Below are 13,143 nucleotides of genomic sequence, written 5' to 3' on the forward strand. Positions count from 1 at the left end.
CATTGGTTAAAGACCAGATAACCAATATGTTAAATTTTGGTGAGTTTATGTATTGATGGTTATGTGACCACCTAGCAAATCTTAATTTATAAGGGGGGGGGTTGCATTCAGAGGCTTGCGGAGTAAAAGGGGTCACCAATACAAATGTTTGAGAACCACTGTCCTAAGCATAGCTCACCTTACCTGATCACTCTTGTTACAGTGTGTATAGTAACACCCATTGTTTCATGTTCTCTGTGATATAAAATCTCCCCTCTGTATTTTCCACTGCATGCATCCGATGAAGCGAGCTGTAGCTCACAAAAGCTTATGCTCAAATAAATTTGTTAGTCTCTAAGGTGCCACAAGCGCTCCTTTTCTTTTTGCAGATACAGACTAACATGGCTGCTACTCTGAAACCTGTCCTAAGCATAGTTTCACAATACTCTGTACTCTACCTATAAGTCTATCCTCCATGTCTTTGGTTTGTTTGTGTGTTGTTAATATATATTTTTATTATTTGATTCCCTAACTCTGATTCAGACAGCAGGCCTTCCCCCCCAAAAAGGAAGAATTCCCCCGTGTGTGTGTGTGTGTGTGTGCAGGCATGCCCAGAGGAGTCCGCACAAGTCTCTGGCCTGGTTCTTTTTGCATGGATCTGCCACACTGAACTCTGTGAAGGTGAACAGGGAAAACACCACTAAGTTTAATTAATTACCCTTTGGGAATTTATCTCCATAATCCTGCTTCAGATGGAGGAGAGAAACTGGGCTCAGAGACTGCTCCAAAAATATTTCAAGTGGCTAGCAATCTCCCTGTTTTCAAAGAGGTTGGGACTTATTGCGTCCTCTCCCCAGCATGGGCCCTTTTTGGGTCTCTCAGGAAGGTACAGGCCTGAGGTTCAAAGATGGGCTTTCACAGAAGCTCTACCCCTCTCTACTGCACGGGAAGCAGATTTGCCATATGGTTGTGTGTTTTCCCTGGAGCTGGCAGCCTGGGAATCCCAGGACGCCTGTTACAGAGGTGAAGCGGCAGCTGGAAGAGAGAGATAGCTCCAAAGACATCTTGCTGCAATCTGTGATGTTGGCAGAGTCTGTGCTAGGTCCAGTGCCCTCCATACACAGCCTGTGGGGAGATAGAGGCGGGGGAGGAGGTGACTGACCTTCACAGTTGGGAGCATGGTTGCTGGTGTGGATTATTGGGATTTACGTTTAATCTACCATCTGGCACACTGCCCCTCTGAAGTCATTCCCATCGTGGAGATGGGGTGGAGGAGCTGCTTGCCCCTGGAGCTGGCTATTCCAATCCTGCCCAGCTTCTTTCCTGCCTGGGGAAGGGTAGACTGAGGTAACCCTGCCCAGTTTGGGCTGTGAGGAGGAAACTGCTCTGCCCACAGTACAGCCAAGCTCCCGCAAAAAACAGTAGGTAAGAGGGTGAAGCAGACTGCACAGACCTTTCCCTTTGCCTCTGACTTTTCTCAGCCTAACTCACTCCCTGAGGCCTGCAGGAGCACCAACCGCAGCAAATGCCTCTGAAGGGGAAGCACAGTTGAGAGGGCAATCTCCCCACACGGCAAATGAAGTCCTGTGACAGGGATGGGAATGAGACAGACACATTTTTCAACCGATCTGCTAGTCAAAAATTTGAAATAAAGTCTGGAATTTTCCACAGAAAAGCCTCCTAGTAGGGAGCTGAGCCACTGGTCATTACAGAGGCAGATAAAACTGGAGGGAATTTCAGAGAGTGGGGCATTCCGCTGCTGCCTGTGACTGACAGGTCTGTTTCTGCACCCAGGATGCAAGCAGGTTGAAGTATCCATTGTAACAGATCTTTGGACCTTGAAGAATGGCGCTTCAGATAGTGAAATCTGCGGCTACTAGGGCTGAATACTTGCACTAATCTTGTTTTATATTTATCCAATAGCAATATAGCCTCAGGCTTACACCTGCATACTCAAATTAATTATAAAGTGCCTCTTTAGACACATGCGGCATTGCATCATATTTATATAATCTAACTGAAATTTATTTCCCCTTGTTTGGAATTTCTGAAAACATCTCATGAAGTCCAATTTGGAAAAAAACTAATGGCAAGAACTTTCCCCTCATTCTGCTTCCTGACTGCAGCATGGAATACCTGCTGAGTGTAGATCAAGGATGTCTCATCTTTGCTGATTTCTAAGTGTACATTAAAACATATTTAATTGTCAATAATTTTAAGCTTATATAAACCTTTTTATGTCTTCATCTTGAAGTCTCAGATTGACTTACTGTGAAGTGTTTTTAGATGATCTTGCAGTAAAAGTAGCTATATACATTTGGTATGATATAAATGGAAATAGTAATGAACAGTAGCTATATAATCCAATGTTGGGCTATTGGTCTCCTTATCAAAGGTGATGCTAGTTTTATATAGATTCACACGCTAAGGGAGACAGCTTTCCAAATGAGTCACTGTGCAGTCATTTAGCAGCGGGGTAGCCATGTTAGTCTGTATCTACAAAAACAACGAGGAGTCCAGTGGCACCTTAAAGACTAACAGATTTATTTGGGAATAAGCTTTTGTGGGTAAAAAACCCACTTCTTCAAATGCATGGAGTGAAAATTACAGATACAGGCATAAATATAAACAACTCTTACTACTACCATAAGTAAAATGTGTTTACATGCTACTTGTTTTGCCTGTAAATTACAGTGTAATTTTGACTTGTTAACTGGCCTTTGTAAAAAGCTCAATTTGTCCTTCAGACCAACAGAAGTTGCATCCATATGTCTGAAGGGAGAACAGAGTCTTCAGACACTCCCCACTGTGGGTATTCCCTGCATTTTAGACAATAAAGGTGCTAGGTTTGTTAAATTTTTAAGGTAGCTACTTACAGACTGCTACTTATAAAAATAATGGATCTAGGTAAAATGCTTTGCCGTTCTCATATATATTGTGATTCAGTATTAAACATCTTTTAGTATTTTTAATATATTCAGTTGAAGAGTATATTTAGTAAGTGTTTTATTCTCTCATTTCCAAAGACATTTTCTAACAAATATAATTAACTTGATTTGAACTCCCTGTGTAAATGTAGCCAGAATCGGCACATATGTTCTATCAGAACAACATTATTGTGCATATATATTCTGAATAGCAACAGACTCATTCACAGCCTACCCAGAGCAAATTCTTCTTTTAGAAACAGAAATAATCTGCATGAGGCTTAGGAGGTTGTGTTGAATAATCATAATCACCAGGTCAGGAAATGTCCATTCAAACATGTGGACCACCGTCACAGACCCCTGCATCTCACCATGGAACATTCTCTTGAGGCATCTGTCACAGAGGACCTATGGAATGGCTTTTCTGCATTTTTTTTGTTTTGTTTTTATGGGGAAGAGCCAAAAGTCAGGGCAAAAGACACAATTTAGGGCTTGTTTACACTTGAAATGCTACAGCATTTCTGTGTCATTGTAGCACTTCAGTGTAGACACTGACGGGAGGGGTGTAGACTATGCTGACGAGAGGGGTTCTACCATCGCAGCAGGTAATCCACCTCCACGAGAGGCAGTAGCTAGGCCAAAGGAAGAATTCTTCAGTTGACCGAGCACTATCTACACCAGGGGTTAGGTCAGCTTAAAACTATATCGCTGAAGGGTGTGGATTTTTCACACCCCTGAGTGATGTAGCTGGGTTGACCTAACATTTTAGTATGGACCAAACTTTAGTTTTCTCGCTGACAGCAGTTTTCTAATATGCACTGCATTCACATGGGAGACAGAAATTACTTTATTGCAAGGAGTCTGAAAACAACTAAATAGCTACATTAGAAAAAGATGCTTTTAGAATGGATTCAAGTGTAACTGGCTGGCCTTCTCTCTTTATCTCATGGCTTTCCCTTCTGTAAACCATGAAAATCCTTTAGGATATCCTTTGCACTTACCCTTCTCTTTGGTACTCCTCATCCAAATTTGACAAGAGCTGGGACCCTGCCACAGAGAGATCAAGCGCAGCAAGGGGTAAATCTCGATAAGTGAAGTTAACAAGTTGTACAGGAGCTAAGCTTTTGGTCTCCTCTTCTACTTGTTGTGAAATAATCTCAACTTCTGAAATTCCACCTTCTATTGTAGGCCTAAAAATGATGAATAAGCAAATAGAAAAAAATATAAGCAGTAAGAAATGGGAAATTTCCACAAGTAGCAGGACTAAAATTTTCCATAATGAAGGAAAAACGCTTGATTACTGGTATTTATGTGTCACTGTTGATAATACATGTGGAGAAATGTTATATGGGGCCAAAATCTATCCTCATCTGTGAAAGGTCGCTCCCACTGAGGTTAATAGGATCCTCACATGCACACAAGGGCAAAATTGGATTTAGACTGCAGGGTTGAAGCCTTTTCATGCACATAAAATATAAACATAAATATTCAACAAACACACAAAGAAACAAACTATGAACTATGTAGCAAAGTATACTTGCAAACTAGAAAAGAGAATCAATGAAAAGAAGGCATATAGTTACATGAACTAAACCCTCTCCTTTTTGTAGTGAGATCAGTGAACAATGGTCAAGCATTTTACTGACCAGTGTACAAATCACTCTAAGGCAGTGATTCTCACACTTATTTGATTGGGCTCCCCTTCTTGGTGACTGTAGTTGTTTACGTCCCCTTCCCAAGTACATATACCAACACACAGTTCTGATGGCAGAGCAGAGAGCAGCGGCTGCTGGCCGGGCACCCAGCAGCACAGAAGTAAGGATGGCAATGAGAAAAGTAATATTTGTCAATATCACTTTTTGCAGCAGATTTAGTGCCCCATTGCTACCCTTACTTCTGCACTGCTGCTGCTATCCTGGGGCTGACAGACAGAGCCCCGCTGCATAGATGTGAGAGATTGAGGCGTTAGAGGGATGGGGGGAAGGAGAACCTGAGCCTGGGCTGCCTCCTGGTGAGGGATTGAGGGGGTGGAGGGAGGAAAGCCCAAGTGGTAGTGCTCCAGCTGTTAGCCCCAGGGACAGAGCTCTGGCTGTCCTATTTATCTCCACCTCCTGGGTGTGCATGGCCTTTCTGTATGAGCCAGAGCCAGCCAGGGCTGACAGCCAGAGCTTTTTTTTTTTTCCCCAAAGAAGTACACAGTTTGTCCCTCCCTTGACACATTCCCGCACTTCCATTGGGAGGCCTTCCCCAGGGTTTGAGAACCACTGCTCTAAGGTAATACATCCATTCTATTGCCCTTCATTGACCTCTGGTCAATATTTAGAAAAGTTCCGAATGGTGCCACCTACTCAACCAGAGAAAGGGTTGCTAATGCTCTAGGACTTCTGAGGAGAATTATAGAGTAAGAACAGGAATAAAATTATAGGAGGATCCAAGATAAATTCTTCCCATCCATATATGTATAGAACATAATTTAAAAACTGGTTATGTATTCTCTATCTTTCTTAATGTTAATAAGAACTCCATGTACACATACAAGGGTAAAATCCAACCATGGATGTGTGTCTATATCACTTACAATAAGATACCACTTACTTAGAGAAAAATAAGTTATTGCCCAGTACTTAATATATAGTGTATGGTGATGGACAACTTTGTGTAGAGGGTTTGCCTGTCAAGTCCCAGCAGGGATAGATTCTTTGCAGATTCCAGTGAATGCCTCCCTTTCCATTTGACTCACATTGTGTTGTAACCATAAACCTCTTTAGCTTTAATCCGGGAGAGCTTGTTAACTTCTGAAGAAATGCCAGGCTATTTCATTCAGGTTTTTGACAGATAGGTGCGATGGTTGGGAAAATATTTTTCTTTCTTAGGGATGCAGTTAAAAAGTGCCTTACATGCAACTTTCCTTTCTTATTTGACTGCAAAAGTTGCACTGATTTTTTTTAAAAGAGCTTATTAAAATCCTCCAGTTATTCAACCAACCTGAATAAGACTTCATCTTTCTCACAAAAACTGAATAATTTAGAAGAGCTCTTGCCTAAATTGTGTCTTGTAAGAGTTTGGAACCAGGAACATAAAACGTGGATGAAGAAGGATAAAAGTCTAAATTGAAGAGGTGGGAAAAGGCAGTATTGCTCAGAGTCTAAACATTAGAATTAGAAGGGAGTAGAACCACGGCACAGATTACCTGGGAAGGTCCATTTAACTGTGAAGACACGATTATGACTGAAGTAAAAGGCTCGCAATGACCTATGATTATTTCACACAATCATAGAAATTAGTGAAAAGATCCTTTGGGTCATCTAGCCAGTGTCCCTTTATTTAGTTCTTTGTCCAATCTAATTTTACATGTCTCCTCAAGGAATGAGACTTTTATCACTTCCACTGAAAATTATTTCACTGTTTAAAAAGATCTAATTAGCAGGAGATTTTTTTCTGGTATTTGGCTAGACATTTCTCTTCTCTGATTTAATGCTTTTGTACCACATACTAGCTGAAGATGCTGGCTTTTAGTTTGGAAGTGGACCACAATCTGACTACTGGTATTACAGAAAAAACTGTGAAAAGAGTTAGAGAAGCCCTTTCAGCTTCTCACTGTGTGCTTTTTTTTAACCTTTTAGACTCTTAAATAGACTAAATGAGAGCTAGATAATGAAGTGACCATGAAAAAGCAAATGAAACAGTGTTGACAAATAATCTTAACATAGGCTTGTTGGGAGGAAAACAAAAATTTAGACAGACCTGAAAATAATTTTATATATTAGTTCTTGGTCATTCACTATTAACAATACTTCAGAAAAGTTTACCATATTCACTTTGTTGTTGTTGCACTAATTCCGGGTCCACAGACAACTGAGCAAATCCTTCATCTCTTATCACAAACTTAAAATTCTCTTCCCAGCAAAACTGATGCAACCTCCTTGGGATCAGGAGAATTTGGCACAGAGGATTTTGCTTGAACGGGATTTGACTCATTGAATGGAAAAGCATTTGTAACTTTCTCATATGGTACTTACTGGGGATTGGTCATGTTGAAAGATGCAAATAAATCAGCAGTTGTTCCAGTACTTAACTAACTTCAGCTCCTCTACAGACAATTTTCAGCATTTCAAGGCAAAGTTTCTACAAGAGGTAAAACATATTATCAAGTACTCAGTTGCAGTTAGTGTAACTTTCATTTTCATATAATGTAGTTTGTACAACAGTTTCCCACAAATGCCACAACCCCCCCCCCCCCTTTTTTTTGGTGATGTGTCTATTCTGGGTTAAGACTGCCTCATCATAGAACTTTGCAAATTTATTGTCGCTTTCCACCCCCCTCCCATGTTTACATAACATTACAGGCTTGGCATTAAACAATCAGAAAATTTAGAGTGATGGGCAAGGTCTTAGGGGCAGATTTTCAAAAGAGGCAAAGAGATTTAGGAGCACAAGTTCTCAGAAAGTCCAGGGAGCTTATTCTCTACATACTATACAGACTTGTACATATGAGAGTGTTAGTTAAAGTGAAAGGATTTAGGAGCACAAGTCCGAATGACTTCTGTGGGACTTGTGCTGCTAAATCTCTTAGCATCTTTAGGAAAGCTCTCCTTGGTCTTAACTCACACTCTCATGTATAATGATCTGTCTAGTATCTAGAGAATGTTTTTACCTATCAAGCCCATTAACCTGTTTGGCATAGCAGGCAATCTTTGCTCAAGGCTAAACGTATGCCTGTGCATTTGTGCTGTATCACAGGACTGAGGTGCAACACCAAAACTGTAGTGGACAAGCTTGCTAGAATGAAGCCATTGCCAGCAGCTGATGTGCCTTGCTGTCACAAGCACTAATATTCAACCCTACATAGTAAAAAACAATATAAAAGTCCAAAATATAAATCTAAACAAAACAAGCCTTGCCCTTTTAAATTAAGTATTTCGGAAACTGTAGTGATAAAAAATAAAAATGAATCTGAGTAATATAATGAGAGACTTTTAAAAGCTGTTTCCAGGATTTATAGTGCATGTAATTAGCCACAATGAAGTTAAGGAGACTGTTGGTAAAAGACAAAAATGTACTCTTATTAATTAGGAGAACATTATAATGAGTGCCATACAAATGTATGAAGTTAGGGTATAACTGACATTCACATTGAAAAACTGCCATTATTGTCTCCTGAGTTGTAAACATTACTTCAACCAATTACAAGTTGCAACATTCAGATCATTTAGGTATCCTATACTTCTTTTTCCAAAAATCCATAAAATAAATCAAAAATGTATAGGATATTTAAAGATGTTTAATATATTGACTGTATGGCCCTAAGCAATCCCTTAATATCAAATAATTAACCTAAAATTGCTAGTATAACTACTAGTGGTACTACTATAATTACTAGTATAGCAATTTTCAAAGCATTATTTCATATACTGTATGCCTGTAACACAATAAAAGCCAATTAATTTATTCTTAGATTGCCTATATGCGTGAGTATTCAAAAGGCTAGGGTCTAAATCTTAATCACTTTACTCATGCAGGTAGACCAACTGAAATTAATTGAAATATTCATCTGAATAGAGCAAGCATGATCTGGCCTTAAAACAATAAATAATTGTATAGACTAACATATATACCATACTGATCTAAAAACTTGCAATTAAAAAATCTGATTAAAAACAGAATTTGCATATGTATTTAGATAAACTCATTCTGATGCACTGCAGGCTGATCCAACACTCATTTGAAGTCAATGGGAGCCTTTCCATTGGCTTCAATAGACCTTGGCTTAGGCCCTAGCTATAAGTTTGTTCATTATGCTCCTAAAGCAGCAAAGCACTTTCTTAAGTTCCATTGACTTTAATGAGATTTAAACGCATGCTTAAGTGATTTGCTGAACTGGGTCTACAGCAGGGTAAAGGTAGAGACTATTGTAGATAAGGCTACAAAACACTTCCCAAGATGAGCTTTGTATTAAGAAGCTCATAGCTCCCTAAAGCTTCTACCTTTTGGGCTGAAATTTTCTAATGTGATATATTTTTAAAGGAAAGTTTGATCAAAACCCCATCAACTGTTTTTGAGTGATGGGAAGATAAAAGAAAGGAGATTTGACTACAGACCACCAAATCAGGAAGAGGACGTGGATGAGGCATTTCTAGAACAAATATCCAAAACACAAGATCTGGTAGTAATGAGGGACTTTCACTACCCAGACAACTTTTGGAAAAATGATATAGCAAAACAAAAAATTTCGAATAAGTTCCTGGAATATATCGGGCACAACATTTTGTTCCAGAAAATGGAGGAAGTAACCAGAGGAACAGCCATTTTAGATTTGATTTTGACCAACAGGGAGGAATTGGTAGCAAATCTGGAATTTGGGTAAAAGTGATCATGAAATGATAGACATCATGATTCTAAGAAAAGGAAGGAGTGAGAGCAGAAGAATAAGGATAATGGATTTAAAAAACACACTAACAAACACAGAGAAGTGGAAGGTAAACTCCCATGGGAAGACAATCTAAGGGGAAAAGGAGTTCAGGAGAGCTAGCAGTCTCTGAAGGAGACAATATTAACCGCACAACTGCAAACTATCCCGAAGCAAAGTAAAGATAAGAAGAATAGTAAGAGGACAGTATGGCTCCATCAGAAGCTCTCTAATGACCTGAAAATTAAAAAGAAATCCTACAAAAAGTGAAAACAAAGACAAACTGATAAGGAGGAGTACAAAAGAATAGCCCAAGCATGTAGGAACAAAATCAGAAAGTCCAAGGCACACAATGAATTATACCTAGCGTGACACTGGGAGACCAGGTGCCAGCTCATGCCAGAGTCCTATGCACTTGTGTATTTGTATAGATCAAAGTGTTTGTTAAATGTATACGAATGTATTTGGCGTTTGAACTTCATGAAAAGTAGTGGAATGTTACTTGCATTGCTGTATCTTGTTATAATGTAGTAGAATTTTCATAGAATCATAGAATATCAGGATTGGAAGAGACCTCAGGAGGTCATCTAGTCCAATCCCCTGCTCAAAGCAGGACCAACACCAACTAAATCATCCCAGCCAAGGCTTTGCCAAGTCGGGCCTTAAAAACCTCTAAGGATGGAGATTCTACCACCTCCCTAGGTAACCCATTCCAGTGCTTCACTACCTCCTAGTGAAATAGCGTTTCCTAATGTCCAACCTAGACCTCCCACACTGCAGCTTGAGACCATTGCTTCTTGTTCTGTCATCTGCCACTACTGAGAACAGCTAGCTCCATCCTCTTTGGAACCCCCCTTCAGGTAGTTGAAGGCTGCTTTCAAATCCCCCCTCACTCTTCTCTTCTGCAGACTAAATAACCCCAGTTCCCTCAGCCTCTCCTCGTAAGTCATATGCCCCAGCCCTCTAATTATTTTTGTTGCCCTCTGCTGAACTCTCTCCAATTTGTCCACATCCCTTCTGAAATGGGGGGACCAAAACTGGACGCAATACCCCAGGTGTGGCCTCACGAGTGCCAAATAGAGGGGAATAATCACTTCCCTCGATCTGCTGACAATGCTCCTACTAATACAGCCCAATATGCCGTTGGCCTTCTTGGCAACAAGGGCACGCTGCTGACTCATATCCAGCTTCTCATCCACTGTAATCCCCAGGTCCTTTTCTGCAGAACTGCTGCTTAGCCAGTTGGTCCCCAGCCCGTAGCAGTGCATGGGATTCTTCCTTCCTAAGTGCAGCACTCTGCACTTGTCCTTGTTGAACCTCATCAGATTTCTTTTGGCCCAATCCTCCAATTTGTGTAGGTCACTCTGGACCCTATCCCTACCCTCCACGGTATCTATCTCTCCCCCACACCTTAATGCCATCTGCGAACTTGGTGAGGGTGCAATTAATCCCATCATCCAGATCATTGATAAAGATGTTGAACAAAACCAGCCCCAGGACCAACCCGTGGGGCACTTTGCTTGATACCGGCCACCAACTAGACATCAAACCATTGATCACTACCCATTGAGCCCAACAATCTAGCCAGCTTTCTATCCACCTTATAGTCCATTCATCCAATCCATACTTTTTTAACTTGCTGGCAAGAGTACTGTGGGAGACCATATCAAAAGCTTCACTAAAGTCAAGATATATCACATCCACTGCTTTCCCAATATCCACAGAGCCAGTTATTTCATCACAGAAGGCAATAAGGTTGGTCAGGCATGACTTGCCCTTGGTGAATCCATGTTGACTGTTCCTGATCACCTTCCTCTCCTCCCAAGTGCTTCAAAATGGATTCCTTGAGGACCTGCTCCATGATTTTGTCAGGGACTGAAGTGAGGCTGACCGGTCTGTAGTTCCCCGGTTTCTCTTTCTTCCCTTTTTTAAATATGGGCACTATATTTGCCTTTTTCCAATCATCTGGAACCTCCCCTGATTGCCACGAATTTTCAAAGATAATGGCCAATGGCTCTGCAATCACATCAGCCAACTCCCTCAGCACTCTTGGATGCATTAGATTTGGATCCATGGACTTGTGCACGTCCAGCTTTTCTAAATAGTCCTTAACCTGTTCTTTCTCCACTGAGCGCTGCTCACCTCCTCCCCATACTGTGTTGCCCAGTGCAGCAGTCTGGGAGCTGACCTTGTCTTTGAAGACCGAGGCAAAAAAAGCACTGAGTACTTCAGCTTTTTCCATATCATCTGTCACTGTGTTGCCTCCCCCATTCAGTAAGGGTCCCACACTTTCCCTGACCTTCTTGTTGCTAATATACCTGTAAAAACCCTTCTTGTTACCCTTCACATCCCTTGGTAGCTGCAACTCCAATTGTGCCTTGGCCTTCCTGATTACATCCCTGCATGCTCTAGCAATATTTTTATACTCCTCCCTAGTCATCTGTCCAAATTTCCACCTCTTGTAAGCTTCCTTTGCATCTGGTACACTTTCCTGTAAAAGTCCAAACAGTCCAGCTATTCAGGATCTTTCCTTGAATCCATACTTACAGCTTCTTCTCACAGAAAACAAACTGACAGGATCTCTACCCATGTGGGTTTTTCCTTTGATGATGGAGAGTGAGGAATACATTATGAGTCTTTGACTTCCAATCAGCACACACAATGACCACTTGCTTTGAAATTAGCATTTTTCTTCATTTGCATTCCACAAGGCTTCTTTCTCATTTGATGGGTTATTTAGTTACAGGATATACACAATGAGAATGTTGGGGACAACTTCCTGGTACAAGTGCTGGAGCAACCGACTATGGGCTGTGCTCCTCTTGACCTGCTGCTTACAAACAGGGAAGAATTAGTAGGGGAAGTAAAAGTGGGTGGCAACCTAGGCCAGCAGTGACTATGAGATGGTTGAATTCAGGATCCTCACAAAAGGAAGAAAGGAGAATAGCAAAATATGGACCCTGGACCTCAGAAAAGCAGACTTAGACTCACTTAGGGAACTGATGGGCAGGATCCCCTGGGAAGCTAATATGAGGGGGCAAGGAGTCCAAGAGAACTGGCTGTATTTTAAAGAAGCCTTATTGAGGGTGCAGGAACAAACCATCCTGAAGTGCAGAAAGTATAGCAAATATGGCAGGTGACCAGCTTGGCTTCCTTCTACATAGCAGCATGGGCCTATTATGCTTTTGCTGCTGTGCCAAGCTTCCAGTCTGTTTACAGGTATAGGGTGAAAAGTAACATGCTTGTGGGGCTGTTTTGTCACCATCCCTAGCATGTACAACAATTTCTTCCACAAATCAGATATGTCCCACATCTTTAAAGGGTTAACCACTAGTATTAACTCCTTTGTCTTGACCCATAGATGAAATAGTAAAAGACACAAGATTAACAGCAAATCTACGGTGGACAGGTTTTGTTCACACGATTTAGCTTGTTTAGTGTCTACTGCATTTTCCAGTTCTTTGTGCCCCCTGGTAGGCATTCTGATTCAGATTCCTCTGCCTCTTTGGAGAAGGCTTTCAATTCAGGCATGGGTTTGGGGCTTTGGCAAGGAAAAGGTGTCCTGCAATCATGCCGGCCCTCGGCCCCTCCCTCTGGAATTTCTCTGGGCTGGACTCCACTCCTCTGTGAAGTTTCACCCATGCAGAGATTTTTCCCCTCCTGTCTTGGAGATACAGCTTTATCTCTTACACGCATACCAAGAACAACATATTTCAGTGGGGTGCTTTGGAGTGGTAAGACCCCTTTGGACACCCCATTTTCTGTTCCCAAAAGGTCAGCTGGATGGACTTCCCCCTCCCGGAGATCTGACCCCCCAGTTTTCTCTTAAAA

General features: G+C 41.3%; 1 protein-coding gene across 4 annotated transcripts in view; it reads right to left on the reverse strand.

Annotated features, from left to right (window-relative positions):
* TMEM266 (transmembrane protein 266) overlaps positions 1 to 13,143 on the reverse strand; it is a 134,288-nt gene that overhangs the window by 78,530 nt on the left and 42,615 nt on the right. For 3 of the 4 annotated variants that reach the window (XM_038418464.2, XM_043493856.1, XM_038418462.2), the window contains 2 exons: positions 6,926 to 7,031; positions 3,908 to 4,096 (listed from right to left, as the gene is read on the reverse strand). In XM_038418464.2, coding sequence (XP_038274392.1) covers positions 3,908 to 4,096; positions 6,926 to 6,939 — 203 coding nt within the window. In that variant the 5' untranslated portion in view covers positions 6,940 to 7,031. Of the gene's footprint in view, positions 1 to 3,907; positions 4,097 to 6,925; positions 7,032 to 13,143 lie in introns of those variants that run through there. The other variant, XM_038418465.2, reaches the window with a different exon arrangement.

This window comes from Dermochelys coriacea, chromosome 10 (assembly GCF_009764565.3).
Source record: "Dermochelys coriacea isolate rDerCor1 chromosome 10, rDerCor1.pri.v4, whole genome shotgun sequence".
Lineage (NCBI taxonomy): Eukaryota > Metazoa > Chordata > Testudines > Dermochelyidae > Dermochelys > Dermochelys coriacea.